The sequence below is a fragment of the Pristiophorus japonicus genome, chromosome 3, assembly GCF_044704955.1.
Source record: "Pristiophorus japonicus isolate sPriJap1 chromosome 3, sPriJap1.hap1, whole genome shotgun sequence".
NCBI lineage: Eukaryota > Metazoa > Chordata > Chondrichthyes > Pristiophoridae > Pristiophorus > Pristiophorus japonicus.
In genome coordinates, this window is record NC_091979.1 from 293,080,086 (window position 1) to 293,100,258 (window position 20,173).

The window sequence follows — 20,173 nt, forward strand, 5'->3', positions numbered from 1 at the left end:
CAATCTCGTTGTGCGAGGCCCCTTGGGGAAGAGTGACCATAATATGGTGGAATTCTGCATTAGGATGGAGAATGAAACAGTTAATTCAGAGACCATGGTCCAGAACTTAAAGAAGGGTAACTTTGAAGGTATGAGGCGTGAATTGGCTAGGATAGATTGGCGAATGATACTGAAGGGGTTGACTGTGGATGGGCAATGGCAGACATTTAGAGACCGCATGGATGAACTACAACAATTGTACATTCCTGTCTGTCGTAAAAATAAAAAAGGGAAGGTGGCTCAACCGTGACTATCAAGGGAAATCAGGGATAGCATTAAAGCCAAGGAAGTGGCATACAAATTGGCCAGAAATAGCAGAGAACCTGGGGACTGGGAGAAATTTAGAACTCAGCAGAGGAGGACAAAGGGTTTGATTAGGGCAGGGAAAATGGAGTGCGAGAAGAAGCTTGCAGGGAACATTAAGACGGATTGCAAAAGTTTCTATAGATATGTAAAGAGAAAAAGGTTAGTAAAGACAAATGTAGGTCCCCTGCAGTCAGAATCAGGGGAAGTCATAACGGGGAACAAAGAAATGGCGGACCAATTGAACAAGTACTTTGGTTCGGTATTCACGAAGGAGGACACGAACAACCTTCCGGTTATAAAAGGGGTCGGGGGGTCTAGTAAGGAGGAGGAACTGAGGGAAATCCTTATTAGCCGGGAAATTGTGTTGGGGAAATTGATGGGATTGAAGGCCGATAAATCCCCAGGGCCTGATGGACTGCATCCCAGAGTACTTAAGGAGGTGGCCTTGGAAATAGTGGATGCATTGACAGTCATTTTCCAACATTCCATTGACTCTGGATCAGTTCCTATGGAGTGGAGGGTAGCCAATGTAACCCCACTTTTTAAAAAAGGAGGGAGAGAGAAAACAGGGAATTACAGACCGGTCAGCCTGACATCGGTAGTGGGTAAAATGATGGAATCAATTATTAAGGATGTCATCGCAGTGCATTTGGAAAGAGGTAATATGATAGGTCCAAGTCAGCATGGATTTGTGAAAGGGAAATCATGCTTGACAAATCTTCTGGAATTTTTTGAGGATGTTTCCAGTAGAGTGGACAAGGGAGAACCAGTTGATGTGGTATATTTGGACTTTCAGAAGGCTTTCGACAAGGTCCCACACAAGAGATTAATGTGCAAAGTTAAAGCACATGGGATTGGGGGTAGTGTGCTGACATGGATTGAGAACTGGTTGTCAGACAGGAAGCAAAGAGTAGGAGTAAATGGGGACTTTTCAGAATGGCAGGCAGTGACTAGTGGGGTACCGCAAGGTTCTGTGCTGGGGCCCCAGCTGTTTACACTGTACATTAATGATTTAGACGAGGGGATTAAATGTAGTATCTCCAAATTTGCGGATGACACTAAGTTGGGTGGCAGTGTGAGCTGCAAGGAGGATTCTATGAGGCTGCAGAGCGACTTGGATAGGTTAGGTGAGTGGGCAAATGCATGGCAGATGAAGTATAATGTGGATAAATGTGAGGTTATCCACTTTGGTAACAAAAACAGAGAGACAGACTATTATCTGAATGGTGACAGATTAGGAAAAGGGCAGGTGCAAAGAGACCTGGGTGTCATGGTACATCAGTCATTGAAGGTTGGCATGCAGGTACAGCAGGCGGTTAAGAAAGCAAATGGCATGTTGGCCTTCATAGCGAGGGGATTTGAGTACAAGGGCAGGGAGGTGTTGCTACAATTGTACAGGGCCTTGGTGAGGCCACACCTGGAGTATTGTGTACAGTTTTGGTCTCCTAACCTGAGTAAGGACATTCTTGCTATTGAGGGAGTGCAGCGAAGGTTCACCAGACTGATTCCCGGGATGGCGGGACTGACCTATCAAGAAAGACTGGATCAACTGGGCTTGTATTCACTGGAGTTCAGAAGAATGAGAGGGGACCTCATAGAAACGTTTAAAATTCTGACGGGGTTAGACAGGTTAGATGCAGGAAGAATGTTCCCAATGTTGGGGAAGTCCAGAACCAGGGGACACAGTCTAAGGATAAGGGGTAAGCCATTTAGGACCGAGATGAGGAGGAATTTCTTCACCCAGAGAGTGGTGAACCTGTGGAATTCTCTACCACAGAAAGTTGTTGAGGCCAATTCACTAAATATATTCAAAAAGGAGTTAGATGAAGTCCTTACTACTAGGGGAATCAAGGGGTATGGTGAGAAAGCAGGAATGGGGTACTGAAGTTGCATGTTCAGCCATGAACTCATTGAATGGCGGTGCAGGCTAGAAGGGCCGAATGGCCTACTCCTGCACCTATTTTCTATGTTTCTATGATAGCTGCACCATTACACGCTGGTGATTCCTTAACGTCAAAGAGTATAATCACACTTAACTTCAATCAACTTAAACTTTAACTGTCACCAAGGTGATGCCCACCATTGATGTATGACCTGCACACCCAGCAGTGTGTTAGCCTTGTAAATAACACCAACGTTCTTTCAGGCAAAGCGATCATTGATGACCTCCTGATGTAAGGCTCTTGCAGCTATCATGCCTCCATGGGCCCTTTCATGCGGTCTACAGGGGGACGGGGGCATGGCTTCAGCGTCACCCTGATTGTCTGGCCCGATGTCCGCGTCCGCCTCCTCATCCTCCTCTTCCTCTCTCTGGTGAGGTGGACTGTCAGACTCATCAGGCAATTCTTGTCCCCTCCTGATAGTCAAGTTGTGTAGCATGGAGCAAACCACCACGAATTGAGCTACCTGCTCAGGGTGCTATTGGAGCTCTCCTGAGTGGTCCAGGCATCTAAAGCACTGCTTCAGCACTCCAGTGGTTTTCTCTACGATATTGCGAATTGCTGTGTGGCTCTTGTTATATCTCCTCTCTGCCCCGGTGTGGGTGTCACGCAGGGGGATCATGTCCCCATGCATCCAGCATTGACCTTGTGGCTCATTGTTAAACAAATCAGATACAGTGCTCTCACGCAGGAGGTGAGCATCATGGATGCTGCCCGGAAATTGAGCATTCACTGCCAGTATAATTTGCTGGTGATCGACAACCAGCTGGACATTCGGGGAGTGGAATCCCTTGCGGTTCCTGAAAACCTCAGCAACCGTGAGGGATTATGGAGTGTCTTCCTCGGATTCGGCTATCCTCAAAAGTTTGTCACCATCCTACGCCTGCTCCACGATAACATGTAAGCAGTGATACTGACCAACGGATCCACCACAGACCCATTCCATGTTCGTACCGGGGTCCAGCAAGGCTGTGTCATCGCAACAACGCCCTTCTCGATCTTCCTTGCTGCAATGCTCCATCTCACCCTCAGCAAGCTCCCTGCTGGAGTGGAGTTAAATTGCAGGACAAACAGGAATCTGTTCAACCTCTGCCTCCTCCAGGCCAGATCCAAGGTCGTCCCATTCTCCGTCATCGAATTACAGTACACAGACGACACTTGAGTCTGTGTGCACTCGGAGATCGAATTCCAAGCTATTGTCAATGCCTTTAGCGAGGCGTACGAGAGCATGGGCCTTGCGCTAAACATCCGTAAGACAAAGCTCCTCTACCAACCTGCCCCCGCCATACAGCACTGCCTCCAAGTTATCAAAATCCATGACGAGGCCTTGGACAACGTGGAACAATTTCCACACCTCGGGAGCCTACTGTCAACCTCGATGACTAGGTCCAACACTGCCTTCAGTGTGCCAGTGCAGCCTTCGTTCGCCTGGTGAGAGTGTTTGAAGACCAGGACCTCAAACCTGGCACCAAGCTCATGGTCTACAGAGCAGTAGTAATACCCGCCCACCTTTATGGCTGAGACGTGGACTATGTACAGCAGACACCTCAACACTGGAGAAGTACCACCAACGTTGCCTCCACAAGATCCTGCAAATCCATTGGCAGGATAGGCACACCAACAACAATGTTCTCGCTCAGGCCAACATCCCCAGCATCAAAGCAATGACCACGCTTGATCAGCTCCGCTGGACAGGCCACATCATCCGCATGCCTGACCCAAAACAAGCACTCGGAGCTCCGACAAGGCAAGCGAGCCCCAGGTAGGCAGAGGAAATCCTTCAAAGACACCCTCAAAGCCTCCTTGGAAAAAGTGCAACATTCCCATCAATACTTGGGTGGTCTTGGGCCAGGGATTCCCAACATGGAGGAAAAACATCCTGGAAAGCGCTGATCACCTCGAGTCTCTTCGTCGACAGTGGAAGGAACATGTGGCAACCCAGGCACCCCAACCTCCTGTTCCTTCAACCACCGTCTGCCCCACGTCACCTGAGGACTCTTCTTTAGTGTTGAAGCAAGTCATCCTCGACTCTGAGGGACTGCCTTAGAAGAAAAGATTATGAGCAAGACATCCAGGCATTGGAGAGTAGTGCAGTACAACTCAATTGATATCTAGAATTAGGCATCTGAGATATGAAGAAAGGTTGCTGAAGCTGGGAGTGTTTACACTGGAGAAGTTCTTTTTGAGAAAGTGACAAATTAAGGCCGAGAAAGCTAAAGTTTTCGCCACCGAGATCGCCGGATCTTTGCAGGCAGATTTCTTCAAGGTCAGCAGCAATCACGTTGCTTCGCAACTGACCACAAATTCTGGGTCAGTCAGGTGGACTGCAGTATTCCTCTCCCAGCAGCAGTCTGGACTTTGCATCCTCTCCCAACAGTTTCCCTGAATTTTGCTGTCCTTCTGTGAAGATTATTAGACTGCTATCTAGACACTGAGGGATGTAACACATTTGACAACAACAAACTAATTATATTAAATAATGTTACATGACTTTGGGTGAGAGTTGCAGTGATGAGATGTCCACTAGGCCAACAACAACAGCTTGCATTTATATATCTTTAATGAAATGTCTCGGAATGAGTGATCACAGTATGGTTGAATTTGTAATACAGATTGAGGATGAGGAAGTAGTGTCTCAAACGACTACTATGCTTAAACAAGGGGGACTACAGTGGGATGAGGGCAGAGTTGGCTAAAGTAGACTGGGAACACAGACTAAACGGTGGCACAATTGAGGAACAGTGGAGGAATTTTAAGGAGCTCTTTCATAGTGCTCAACAAAAATATATTCCAGTGAAAAAGAAGGGCGGTAAGAGAAGGGATAACCAGCCGTGGATAACCAAGGAAATAAAGGAAAGTATCAAATACGTATTGGTTTTTAATAAGGTGGCCAAAGTTAGTGCGAAACTAGAAGATTGGGAAAATTTTAAACGACAGCAAAGAATGACTAAGAAAGTAATAAAGAAAAGAAAGATAGATTACGAAAGTAAACTTGCGCAAAACATAAAAACAGATAGTAAAAGCTTTTATCGATTATATAAAACGGAAAAGAGTGACTAAAGTAATGTTGGTCCCTTAGAAGATGAGAAGGGGGATTTAATAATGGGAAATGTGGAAATGGCTGAGACCTTAAACAATTAGTTTGCTTCGGTCTTCACAGTGGAAGACACAAAAACCATGCCAAAAATTGCTGGTCACGGGAATGTGGGAAGGGAGGACCTGGAGACAATCACTATCACCTAGGGGGGTAGTGCTGGACAGGCTAATGGATCTCAAGGTAGACAAGTCCCCTGGTCCTGATGAAATGCATCCCAGGGTATTAAGAGATGGCGGAAGTTATAGCAGATGCATTCGTTATAATCTACCAAAATTCTCTGGACTCTGGGGAGGTACCAGCGGATTGGAAAGCAGCTAATGTAACACCTCTGTTTAAAAAAGGGGGCAGACAAAAGGCAGTTAACTATAGGCCTGTTAAACTAACATCTGTAGTGGGGAAAATGCTTGAAGCAATCATTAAGGAAGAAATAGCGGGACATCTAGATAGGAATAGTGCAATCAAGCAGACGCAACATGGATTCATGAAGGGGAAATCATGCTTAACTAATTTACTGGAATTCTTTGAGGATATAACGAGCATGATGGATGTGGTGTATTTAGATTTCCAAAAGGTATTCGATAAGGTGCCACACAAAAGGTTACTGCAGAAGGTAAAGGTACGCGGAGTCAGAGGAAATGTATTAGCATGGATCAAGAATTGGCTGGCTAACAGAAAGCAGAGAGTCGGGATAAATGGGTCCTTTTCGGGTTGGAAATCGGTGGTTAGTGGTCTGCCACAGGGATTGGTGCTGGGACCACAACTGTTTACAATATACATAGATGACCTGGAAGAGGGTATAGAGTGTAGTGTAACAAAATTTGTAGATGACACAAAGATTAGTGGGAAAGCAGATTGTGTCGAGGACACAGAGAGGCTGCAGAGAGATTTAGATAGATTAAGTGAATGGGCTAAGGTTTGGCAGATGGAATACAATGTCGGAAAATGTGAGGTCATCCACCTTGGAAAATAAAACAGTAAAAGGGAATATTATTTGAATGGGGAGAAATTACAACATGCTGTGGTGCAGAGGGACCTGGGGGTCCTTGTGCATGAATCCCAAAAAGTTAGTTTGCAGTTGCAGCAGATAATCGGGAAGGCGAATGGAATGTTGGCCTTCATTGCGAGAGGGATGGAGTACAAAAGCAGGGAGGTCCTGCTGCAACTGTACAGGGTACTGATGAGGCCGCACCTGGAGTACTGCGTGCTTAAGGAAGGATATACTAGCTTTGGAGGGGGTACAGAGACGATTCACTAGGCTGATTCCGGAGATGAGGGGGTTACCTTATGATAGATTGAGTAGACTGGATCTTTACTCGTTGGAGTTCAGAAGGATGAGGGGTGATCTTATAGAAACATTTAAAATAATGAAAGGGATAGACAAGATAGAGGCAGAGAAGTTATTTCCACTGGTCGGGGAGACTAGAACTAGTGGGCACAGCCTCAAAATACGGGGGAGACAATTTAAAACCGAGTTGAGAAGGAATTTCTTCTCCTAGAGGGTTGTGAATCTGTGGAATTCTCTGCCCAAGGAAGCAGTTGAGGCTAGCTCATTGAATGTATTCAAATCACAGATAGATAGATTTTTAACCAATAAGGGAATTAAGGGTTATGTGGAGCTGAATCCACGGCCAGATCAGCCATGATCTTGTTGAGTGGCGGAGCAGGCTCGAGGGGCTAGATGGCCTACTCCTGTTTCTAATTCTTATGTGTGTTATGTTCTTATGGACGTTAAAAGGACTGGATGCTGACCCATTGTGGAAGGATTAAGAGACTACCAATAGACTGGTTGAAGTGACCAATTTTGAGGAGGAGGAGGGAAGTGGAGTTGTATAGGAAGGGAATTTTGGAAAGTAGAACCAAGATGGCTGAAGACTTTTCCACCAAATTGGCGGGGGATGGGGGGGGGGGCGAAATCATAGGAGTATAGAATCAGAGGCTGGAGAACATTGTAGTGGGGTGTGGCTATGGAGGTGAGCAAGCACAGGAAAGATGGGCAAGTGGAGCTAAATCCATCACTATATGGTGAACTGAGTTTTGGATGATTTCGAGGTTGGGGGCGCTGGTAGGCATACTGCGCAAGATGTCAGTTGAACTGAAGCTCAAGTGTTGGGAGCGGAGAAGAGTTATTTACCCCATTGCTGGCCATAGCATGATGAGCTGAAGTGATCTGTTTCTGGAAGAAATATTTAATCTCTCTGGTGTTAGGGAGGCATGCAAGGTCATGGGCAGAATTGGACTGCTTCCTTGTGAACCATTAAAGAATGAACGTTGTGCTTACTAGAGAAAATGTGTTCTTTCATTTGGCATTAACTAACTTTGTGTGCAGATTTCTACCCAGAAATGATTTGCCAAACACAAATATTTAAATAAGTTTAAATGATTATGGACACTTGGTTGCTGTTCTTTCTGCTTCCTGCTTCCCCATATAATGTAATGTAGATGTCACACCAGCTAATCTGGAGGTAACACTTGCCAGATTAGGTGATCCATTCTCCATTTATTCATACATTTTATTAGTTTATGAACTCACAAAAGAAACTGAGATTGAGAGAGGGAAGGAACGCTTTGCAAGAAGAGGAAGACTTAAGAATGGAAGATAAGCAGCGACACTTGAAGGAAGAGAGACATAGGGCTCAATTTTTCCCAATGCTGTTTTTTGGCATAATGCAAGAGTTACGCCCATTCATTTTTGGCCCTGGCTACTCAAAAAAAAAAACATAGCAAGTTTCCCCGTTCTATTGTTTGTGCACTGCGCAGCCTGTCCTTCAGCTTCGGGGGATGGAGCCTAATGTCTGTGCCGATAAAACGATGCCCCCCACCTCCCCCTCCTTTTCTGCGCATGCATGAAAAAAAGGACGGTTTTGAAGTGATTGCTATGGGTGCGCATATCCAGTATAGCTCCCAGTCTGCATTCGGCCAGTTGTGTGTGAGAACTTTAATTCTCATTGGGAAAAATTGGAGCTGCAGTACAAGATGCAATGCGGCTTAAGGACCAAGAATTTCTTACAGGATTAAGGGAGCTACTAGTTACTGTAATTGAGGCCAGAAGGCACGAGCTGGACACCAACAGAGTTCACATAAAAGTTTCACGAAAATAAGTGAAGAAACGTTGGAACCAAGTTGCAGAAGATTAATGTGCAGTGATGACCACCCCTAGGTCTGGAGGCCAGTGCAAAAAGAAGTGGCAGGACCTTGGTCTCAAGTAGTTAGTGTAAGTAATATTTTCACTTATTCAAGGGCATTGCAGTTGTAAATGTGATCATCTTTATAGGTCCCACCGACCAGAAAGATATCCTCTCTTAAAAAGTTATATTTTCATCTTTGCAGAGGAAGCTGGCACACAACAAAAGGAAAAGAACTCGGAACAGGAGTGGTCTGGCAAATCTGCACCCATGACGCCCTTGGTCGAGAGGGTCGCTGCTTTGATGGGTCCTGCCTGGAGAAAAACAACCACCATTGCACAAGCTGGGCCCACACTCTAGAGAGAGGGCAAGTCCTGCAAATTCCACAGTCTGGCTTTCCTAAGTGTTAAGTACTGCGCAGGCTAGCCATGCTTCGGTTCATGGGGATGTCTCCGTCAGCTACGCTTCAGTTGATGCTATAATTCATTGTGATCCATCAAATGAGCCTGCTGTGTGTGCCTACTCATCTCATGCCACCCTGCCCCCTCCTCTGTCACTAACCATTTGTCTGTTCTTTATTTTGCAGAACTTGAGGCCAACCCTGACGAGGCTGAAACCGATGCAGAAGAAGATTCAGATGCGACGAGCCTGAAGAGGAGAACATCTTCCAATCCCACCTTACAGACCAAGAGCATGGGGAGGAAGGGGGAGGTGATGGTTGAACCCTACACTGTTGTACTCACTCTGGAAAAGGTGCAGGTACCGCTCATTGAGGTGCCAGGCCCTTTCCTGAGTGGTACGAATGTTGGTGGGACATTCCATGATTTCTCATGGTCCGAGGCTGGGGATTCTAGTGGGGTGCAGTGAAGCATACCTAGGACCCCACTGTCCGAGGCTGCGGGTCCCAGTGGGATGCAATGAGCCACACCCAGGATGAAGAGGGGAAGGAGAACTTGACAACGCTCTCCTGAGGTGCAGGATCTAACAGATGTGGTTCAGACGATGGCAGTGATCACTCCTGGACACCATCAGTGGGGTGGGTGATGAGGTATCGGGACTGTCTGGAGAAGTAACACGAGAAATGGAAACACTGCCGGGAACATGAGGGAGGGAATGTCGGAGTTAGCTGTTGCAATAAGGGAACACGCCCAGACCCCTCACCTGTTGACAGAATCAACTGCCATTCCTACTCCAATCCCCAGACCAGCCTCTCAAGAGGCCCAAGCCGGGCCTTCCACATTACCGCCTGCCCCGCCCTGCCCTCAGTCAAGATGTGCACATTACCCGAGATGTTCGAAAGAATAAGCTTGGTACCAACCCGAGAAATTCAACGCCACTGCCTGCGGGCAGGGGTGGAGTCACAAGACCAAGCGCAGCGGGCGGTCTTCGAATAAGGGGGAGGAGCGAACCGGTCCAAACAGTAAACATGATCCATTTGAAATAGTTACCGCTGAGCCTTCAGGCAGCAAAGTGCTCACAGATGAGCTGCTGACGCAAGACTCGAGCAATCATTAAAGGGGCATGACGGCCCGACATCCTCTGCCGTCATGCTCCGGGTTCAGATAGTTGCATGGCTTCCTCGTCGTCCTCCTCCTCATCATCTGCATCTTCCTCCTCATCAGCCACTCTCTCTCCTCAGGTGGGTCTTCCACTGCTAGCTGCTGCTGCCTCACGATGGCTAAGCTAAGCAACATGCAGCACACAATGAATTGACCGACAATCTCGGGAGTATTGCAAGTAGCCTCCAGAATGGTCCAGGCATCGGAAACGCTGTTTCAAGATGCCAATGCTGTGCGTCGCAATGTGCGACATGTTATATTCCCGGTCTGCTTCCGTCCAGGTTACGCGTATGGACATCATGAGCCAGGTGTGGCTCTGCCCTTCTGGCTGCTGCTGATACACAGCAGATGTAGCACTCTCGCGTAGGATGAACGCATCATGGGTGATCCCAGGGTATCTCATCAACTGACATGATGTGATGCCTGTCGTCACACACGAGCTGCACATTAACAAAGTGGAAGCCTTTTCTGTTCCTGTACATCTCGGAATCTTCTAAAGATGCTTGCAAGGCGTGTGGGTACAATCAATGCAGCCCTGTACTCTGGGAAGCCAGCAATCCTGGAGAAGCCCACAGCCCTTTCATGCATTGCCTGGGCGGTCATGGGGAAACTTTAGTCATTCCTCTGGGCATATAGTGCAGCAGTCACCTGCCGAATGCAGATATGTGTTGCATGTTGAGAAATGGCGCACGCATCCCCAGTTGTGGCCTGGAATGATCCAGATGCATAGAATGAAAGTGCAGCTGTAACCTTCACTTCAACTGATGCTTCTAGGTTGCAGGTCTGCTTTTACTAACTCTCAGATCTCAGTTATAACTTTGTGGAAATGCAGCCTTCTCACACAGTCTGCATCACTCAGGTGCAGGTGTGAACACCTGTCTCGATATACCCAATGTGGGTGAGGCCTCCTACCCATCATCCTACGTGCTCTGAGGGTCCTCATGCGATGACTTCGAATCAATCGTCTTCTCTGCAACACCATCATGCAAAAGGCTTGCACAAGGTATGGCATTGTCAGTATTGCCCCCATGATTAAATTGTACCTTTTGCAAGAAGCTCAAAACAGCAGGATAAGCTTCTTTGTTCTCTCTCTCTAAGGTCGACGCCCTAGTATGGACTACACCCAGGTCTGCACATGTGCAATAGGCTTGCTTAGAACAGGAAGCTTAGGCATTCAAATGAGGACATTTGGGGCAATCAAGTCCAATGCAATTCTTTAATTTTAGATTTTTTTCAAAGTACCACCCCACCACCGACCGAACATCCTCGACCAGACACTGGCTCGACAAGCACCTTTCCTCCCCACCCCCCCCCCCCCCCCCCCCGCAGCCGGGCTTCTTATGTTGCTGCTGCATAGTGTAACGGTTCTCATCCCTACAGTTCAGCTTCCACACACCCCCACACTCTCTGGGCTTCTTTTAAAGCCGAGCCTCTGTGTCCGGGAAGGGACTGATTCTCCTGGCTGATGCTCCGACTCTCATGCCTGGTTTGGAGAAGTTCGGTGGTGGCGTGGCACTTTGGAAAAAAATCCAAAATTAAAGAATTACATTAAACTTCCATTTTCCGTATTTTAATGTGTTCTTGACTCCCTCCAAAACTTCACCTAAAAACAATGGCGTCTTTCTGCGTCAATTTTTTTTTTTAATGTGCGCTGCTTTTTCTTAAGTGCCCAGAAGATTTTTTAGGAGTGATCACATATGCCGTCCTAGGAAAAATGTAAGTTGGCCAAACTTGCATAAATGTGAAAAACTGGCGCAGACATCAGGTTACACAATGACGCAAAAAAAACCCTAAAAAACTCGTAACTAACTGAGTTATGCTGGCGCACAATCTTTGAAGAAACTTGGATATTTTAATTTAGGCCAAAAAAAAGGCGTAGATCACTGGGGAAAATTGAGCTCATAGAATTTTTATTTACCTGTGAGATCAACTATTTAGTGTAAATTTTTTGCTAAAATAGCTAATGGGGTGGAGTACAGTAATCCGCACAAAGTAGAAGGAAACTGTTAGGAACAAGCTTATTTTTGGCTGCTTGCTTTTGCTCGTCAATAGGCAGGTGTTTTGATTCTAAAATTGTATCTGGAATTAACAGTGAAGCTCAGGACTGTAGTTGAATTGAGGGGTTTTGCGTATTGACTAGTGCAAAAAGTAAATTTTTGTTTTAGTCTGGATCTTGAATTGTTTTTACCTATAGTCTTAGGAAGAAATGTAATTCTAGTTTTAGTCTAGTCTTTTATTCACACATTATATTTATATTTTAGTTATAGTTCGGAGGTGAAATTATCACTTTAGCTTTTGCTTTCCATATGGCTATTCTAATCCTTTAAGGCATTTTTTCATAATTTGATTCAAAATTGTAATTGTTCCAAACAATTCACAATGCCATAAAAATGTTGAGCAATCGTGGTAGGTTTATTATTGTTTGTTGTTGAGGCTCATTTGTCTAAAGTAAGGCTGCATTTAAGGGGAAGCTAGATAAACACGTTATGCTGATGCACAATCTTTGGAGAAACTTGGATATTTTAATTTAGGCCAAAAAAAGGGCGCAGATCACTGGGGAAAATTGAGCTCATAGAATTTTTATTTACCTGTGAGATCAACTATTTAGTGTAAATTTTTAGCTAAAATAGCTAATGGGGTGGAGTACAGTAATCTATTGGATATATTCAAGAGGGAGTTAGATATGGCCCTTACTGCTAAAGGGATCAAGGGGTACTGAGGGAATGATCAGCCATGATCTTCTTGAATGGTGGTGCAGGCCCGAGGGGCCGAATGGCCTACTCCATCTATTTTCTATGTTTCTATAGGGTTAAAGAGGGGTGGGAGGAGGCTCATGTGGAACATAAACACCGGCATAGACCAGTTAGGCTAAATAGTCTATTTCTGTGCTGTACATCAATGTAAAGTTGAACGTTTCACGTTTCTCCCTGGTGAGCCAGCATATTACCACAAAATATCATACTGCCTGATCGTAATCCATCATTGTTTTCTTCATAAATTCTTTTGCTTGCAATGCTTCTTGAAGGTCAGGTGAGGAACCGAGCCTACTGAATGCTAAATCATTTCTTGCAATTATGTATTGTTTGAAGACTCTTTAATTAACGTGAAAAATCATATTTGTGCTTTAGTTTTGTCCTTTCATTAACCAGTTAGAATAGAAGGTGGGCCTCGTCATCAAGCTTAGTACAGTCAGTGCTAAGTTTATCCTTCAGTCAGTGTTCAATCTTTCGATAAAAGTGCCTGTACAATTTGATATTTATTGTCGCATTATGTCTCAAAGTTCCCACTGTTTTCCATAATGGCACTTAACTTGTATCAACATTCATAATGTGAAATCTACATGTCAAATTTTGAATTTAGAGTGTTCCTGCCATACAATGGCCTGGCAAAGCAGAAATCCATTAAAGGGCCTAGATGCAGGGCAACAGTTATACACAAACTCGACTTTGAAATCTAAACTCCGATAATAGTATTTTTGAGTTTAGGTTTGTTGGAATAGCTGCCTAATTTCCATGTGTTATATTGCAAATGCTTTCATTAATACTGTGGTTTAATGTGTTCTCTTGGGCACCAACACTGGCAATAAAATGTGGAAAATTGCATTGATAAACAGGTAACAAGATCACTGGGAGGAAGTGAATGCTGGTAACACTTCATTTTGTGTCCAGTAGTTTTTAAGCAAATTACTTAACATTCCAAAGTAACATTCCTTTGTTTTGAATAATTTGATTACTAGTAAGCACTGTTTACAACTACATGCTTAAGAATTGTAACCTAAATATAAATTCATTTTGTGCCTTGTGTTTCTTCTTCTAAAAACAAATGATTTAAAGCAATATTAATGTTCAAATATTTGTATTTTTTATAATTAAAATACACATCTATGCAGTGATTTTTGCAGACACTTGAAATAGTGTATGAAGGATGTGATTTAGAATGTTTGGTAAATTAGTGCATATGTTTCACATCAGTGAGAAATTGAGCAATACCTATATCTTAAACGGGTGTCTTTCTCCCCTCCCCAAACCCCCACTCTCGAACTTCGTGCAGTTGGAAAGGTGTTGTACCAGTTGGGCGACGCATACCAAGAACTCGATTTATTGCTTTCAAAGTGCCATTGAAAGGGGTAAGCATATTTTAGAATTTGTTCTTTTAATGTGCACCTAATAAACTCATTAATTATGAAGATGTCCATACTTTTTCAACCGTGAATATTTGCACCATTTCAAACTCATGTTGCCCTTCTTGAGTAAGAACATAAGAATTAGGAGCAGGAGTCGGCCATACGGCCCCTCGAGCCTGTTCCGCCATTCAATAAGATCATGACTGATCTTCGCCCTCAACTCCACTTTCCCATCCAATCTCCATTTCATTTGATTCCCCTAGAGCCCAAAAATCAACGATTCAGCATCCACAGCCCTTTTGAGTAGAGAATTGTAAAGATTCACAACCCTCTGAGTGAAGAAATTTCTTCTCGTCTCTGTCTTAAATGACCGAGCCCTTATCCTGAGATTATGCCTCCTAGTTCTAGATTCTCCAGCCAAGGGAAACAACCTTTCAGCATCTACTGTCAGTCCGGCTCAGAATCATGTATGTTTCAATGAGATCACCTCTTATTCTTCTAAACTCCAGAAAGTGTAGGCCCAATCTACTCATTCTCTTGTAGGACAACCACTCATCCCAGGGATCAATCTAGTGAAACTTTGTTGCACTGTCTCTAAGGCAAGTATATCCTTCCTCAGATAAGGAGTCAAAACTGTGCACAGTACTCCAGATGTGGTCTCACTAAAGCCCTGTACAATTGTAGCAAGACTTCCTTACTCTTGTACTCCAACTACCTTGCAATAAAGGCCATTTGCATTCCTAATTGCTAATCTAGGGAATTTTGGAAGATCTCAACCAATGCATCCATTATCTCTGCAGCCATCTCTTTTAGAACCCTAGGATGTAGGCCATCAGATCCAGGGCATTTGTCGGCTTTTAATCCCATTAGTTTATCAAGTACTTTTTCTCTACTGATCATAATGACTTTAAGTTCCTCACTCTCATTAGCACCTTGGTTTCCCACTATTTTTGGTATGCTTTTTGTGACTTCAACTGCGAAGTCAGATACAAAATATTTTGAAACAAAAAGCTCTGCCATTTCCTTATTCCCCGTTATAATTTCTCCTGTCTTAGCCCATAAGGGATCTATGCTTACTTTTGCTACTCTCCTTTACATATTTGTAGAAGCCAATACAATCTTTTTATATTTCTTGCTAGTTTACTCGCTCCTATTTTCTCCCTTTTTTATATCAATTTTTTGGTCATCGTTTGCTAGATTCTAAAGCTCTCCCAATCCTCAAGCTTAAGTCTATTCTTCGCAACATTATAAGTCTTTTCCTTTAATCGAATACTATCCTTAACTTCTTTAGTTAGCCACGGATGGATCACTTTGCCCATGGAGTTTTTATTTCTCAGTGGAATGTATATTTATTGAGAATTTTGAATATTTCTTTAAATGTTTGCCACTGTTTATGTACTGTCATACCTTTTTTAATCTAATTTCCCAATCTACCTTGGCCAACTCTCCCCTCATACCTATGTAATTGGCTTCATTTAAGTTTAAGACTCCAATTTTGGACTTAGAATTTCGCATTAGGTTTGAGAGTGAAATATTTATCATATTATAAGCACGCTTCCCCAGAGAATCCTTTTATTATGAGATTACTAATTAACCCTGTCTCATTACACAATACAACATCTAACATAGCCTGTTCCCTGGCTGGTTACACAATGTATTATCCTAGTAAACTGTCTCTCATGCATTCTATGAACTCGTCCTCCAAACTACCATGCCATTTTGATTTGCCCAGTCTATATGAAGATTAAAGTCCCCCACAATGATTGCATTACCTTTGTTACAATCTCCCATTATTTGTTGTTTAATACTCTGTCCAACAGTATAGCTTCTGTTAGGGTGCTAAGTAACTACTCCCACTAGTGTTTTCTGCCCTTTGTTATTTCTTACCTGCACCCATACTGATTCTACTTCCTGATCTTGCGAGCCAAGAGCCTTTGTCACTGCTATCTTTATGTCATCCCTTATTATCAGGGTTAGCGCCCCCCCCCCACATTTTCCATTCTGCCTGTCTTTCCAAAACGTCAATTACCCTGGAATATTTAGTTCCCAACCTTGATCACGTCTCTGTAATGGCTATTAGATCAACCCCATTTATCTCTATTTGTGCCACTACTTCGTCTGTCTTGTTCCAAATGCTTTGTGTATTCAGATAAAGAGCCTTTAATTTTAACTTTTTACCATTATTCCCTACTTTTACCTTATTTGCTGGTGCACTATTACCGTTAAACTCTCTCGGCCGACAATTCAGTAACAGCCGCGAGGTGCGAGTGGCGCAGGAAAGTCCAGGCAATTAGAGAATATTCCATCACACTTCTGACTTGTTCCTTGTTGATGGTGGAAAGGCTTTGCAGAGTTAGGAGGTGAGACACTCACCGCAGAATACGCAGCCTCTGACCTGTTCTTGTTATGTGGCTGGTCCAGTTAAGTTTCTGGTTAACGGTGACCCCCCAGGATGTTGATGGTGGGGGATTCGGCGATGGTAATACTGTTGAATGTGAAGGGGCAGTGGTTAGACACTCGCTTGTTGGAGATAGTCATCCTGGCACTTGTGTGACGCGAATGTTACTTGCCACTTATCAGTCCAAGCCTGAATGTCGTCTAGGTCTTGCTGCATGCGGACATGGACTGCTTCATTGATGTCAAAGGCAGTCACTCTTTCCTCACGTCTGGAGTTCAGCTCTTTTGTCCATGTTTGGGCCAAGGCTGTAATGAGGTCTGGAGCCGAGTGGTCCTGGCGGAACTCAAACTGGGCATTGATGAGTAGGTTATTGGTGAGTGCCACTTGATATCATCGTAGGCAATCCCTTGAAATCGAGAAAGACTTGCTTCAACTCTCAGTTAGTTCTCAGGTGGCTGTACAGTCCAATGTGGGAATTACAGTCTCTGTTACAGGTGGGGCAGACAGTGGTTGAAAGAAAGGGTGGGTGCTGTATATGGTTTGCCCCACACTCCTTCCGCTGTCTGTGCTTGATAGCACTGTTGACGACACCTTCCATCACTTTGATGATGATGATTGAGAGTAGACTGCTTTTTGTGGACAGGACATACCTGGGCAGTTTTCCAGATTGGCGGATAGATGCCAGTGTTGTAGCTGCACTGGAATAACTTGGCGAGAGACGTGGCTAGTTCTGGAGCACAAGTCTTCAGCATAACAGCCAGGATGTTGTCGGGGCCCATAGCCTTTGCTGTATCCAATGCACTCGGCCGTTTCTTGATATCACGTGGAGTGAATCAAATTGGCTGAAGGCTGACTTCTGTGATGGTGGGGACCTTGGGAGGAGGCTGATATGGTTCATCCACTCGGCACTTCTAGCTGAAGATGAGATTAAACACTTCAGCCTTGTCTTTTGCACTCACGTGCTGGGCTTTGCCATCATTAAGAATGGGGATACTCATGGAGCATCCTCCTCCTGTTAGTTGTTTAATGGTCCACCACCATTCACGACTGGATGTAGCTGGACTACAGAGCTTTTATCTAATCTGTTGGTTGTGGGATCGCTTAGCCTTGTCTATAGATTGCTGCATTTTTTAGCATGCATGTAGTCCTGTGTTGCAGCTTCCCCTGTGAAGGAATTCTCCTTTTAACTTTAAAAAAAAAAATAAGACAATTTGTGAAGGAATTTTTTAACTTCTTAAAAAATGAGACAATTGTTGAAATAGCATTCAGCTGAGTTAGCTAATTTGGAAATCCTAGCTTGAAAGAATTCTAGCCTGCAAGGGCTGACCCTCGATAAGTAGCTTTATTAACTTCTTAAAACAGGACGATTGTTGAAAGCTGAATAGCCTAATCTGGATTGTCCATCGCATAACCAAATAGCATCTGCCCTTTCGACCATAACTTGGTGATCAAACAATGGACATGTGTAGACACAGCAGTTAATCTAGCGAAATGTCAAGTACCTATCGCATAAAAAAGACCAAATTCTTTGGACTATGCATAGTTATTGTATAAATTCTTAAAGGAGGACACATGTAACAACACTCAAGTGCCCATTGCACAAACAAATGACATCTGCCCTTTGAACATAGGTGGTAAACTCACAATGGCTATTGATAGTGGTTGGCAATGCAAAAGTCAGCTAAAAAAATAACTAGCGATAATTAACTGATCAATAAGAAATGCTTGTGAAAAACAACCGAAAAGGGTATAAATATTGAAAGCTCGGATGAGCACTTTAGACTCGCTTAAACGGACATAAGTGTTTCTCAACTACAGAGCTAGACAGAAGGCATCATGCCTGCTCTATAGTCTTCTACTTTTCCACTACTCAGGGAATTAAGGTAATTGCTACCTTGATTGATGGATATTCTGCTTAAACAATTTTAAGCACTTTAATATTGTAACAAAATTTAGATTTAAAAGTTAAATTCTCCACTAGAAATAAGATTGTATTTTTCACCTTTTTTTAAGAACTGTTAACGTTGCGATTGACTGACTCAACTGTAAATTGTAAATCGGTTCTTTAATTAACCTCAATATTTTAGAATTGTCTCTTAGTCTTCTGTATCATTAACTCATGAACCACATCTCCATACACTTTTTTTTTAGTGAAGAGGTACATTACTGAGGAGAGACCCCCGGACCTTTACAATATCTGGGACATTACAATCTGGCTGAAACTTACTAAAAAGTGCATTCTGAAGGATGGTAACATTCTCTTGTTGTTCCTTTCCTTTAGGGAGAGATAGACCAGACCTTCAGACCCATTCAGTGTCTTTAGGATTTGGCTATCTTAAACTTAAGTTGAGAGTGAACGTTTGAGAAGTACGCCTGATCTGGGATAGGGATTGTAAAAATCACCGCACCCCAGGTTGGCACCACATTTTTAGGTACGCTTGGTAATGCTCTATTCTCTTCTTTGAACCAGAGTTGATCTCCTGACTTGATGGTAATGGTTAGAGTGAGGGATATGCCAGGCCATGAGGTTACAGATTGTGCTGGAATACAATCCTGTTGCTGCTGATGGATCACAGCGCCTCATGGATGCCCAGTTTTGAGCTGCTAGATCTGTCTGAATCTTTCCCATTTAGCACCGTGGTAGTGCTACACAACACGATGAATGGTGTTCTCAATGTGAAGACGGGACTTTGTCTCCACAATGATTGTGCGATGGTTGCTGCTACCAATGCTGTCATGGACAGATGCATCTGTGACAGGTAGATTGGTGACACACAGCACTACAAATAATTGGAGGCAAGAAACAGCACCACCTCCTCCCTCTGCTCTGAATTCCCACTCTCTCCAAATTCATAACTTCAGCACTTTTTTTTTTAAGACCACTCTGTGTAGACCACTCACAAGGGTAAGACTGGCAATCAACGTATTTCAAAGCACATTTTAATTAAGAAGAAAATCACATTTGGCATCAGTACGGTAGAGCACAGGAGAGAAAGTAGCCAAACATACGTTATAATTGGGCTGTCATTCAAATATATTTTCTTATGCTCTGTGTTAAAGGTTGTTCTTGAAAGAAAGCCATTGCTCCCTATAAACTGAGGGGTTACCTTTTTGTATGGTGTCTTGATAATGTAGCATGTCTGGGATGAGTAATAAACCCTTTATTGTTGCTAATAAACTCATTGAAAATGTACAGGATAACTTGTCCTCTAATGGTCTTTCTAACTGGACAAATAACACCCATACAAGCCACATATTTAAGGTGTAAAAGTAAACAGGAGCAAGAGCAAACACAGCAGATTGTATTAGATTACAGTAAAAGATTACTTGAATTCTCACTGGTACTTAAAACCTGCTTCAGCAATAGTAAATATATTAAAAGTTTGACGAATCTAAGAAGGTTTAAAAAGGAACTCTGTATTCACGTAATATTCCACTGGCCCCAGCTCATCAACTGACTTGGCAAAACAGAAATTTACTAAAGAAATCTTGATGTGGTGCTCCATTTATTGCCTTTTAAAGTCTGAACTAGTATTGTCCCCTTAGGTAGTCCTGCAAACAAGTTTTGCTTTGTCCTGAATGGAGCCAT

The 20,173-nt window shown here is 43.7% G+C and overlaps 1 protein-coding gene across 2 annotated transcripts in view; it reads left to right on the top strand.

Annotated features, from left to right (window-relative positions):
- The window catches only part of LOC139260326 (RNA/RNP complex-1-interacting phosphatase-like), a 62,109-nt gene that overhangs the window by 13,530 nt on the left and 28,406 nt on the right, over window positions 1-20,173 (top strand). For both annotated transcript variants that reach the window (XM_070876805.1, XM_070876806.1), the window contains exon 2: window positions 14,114-14,189. In XM_070876805.1, the coding sequence (XP_070732906.1) occupies window positions 14,114-14,189 (76 nt within the window). The remainder of the gene's footprint in view (window positions 1-14,113; window positions 14,190-20,173) is intronic.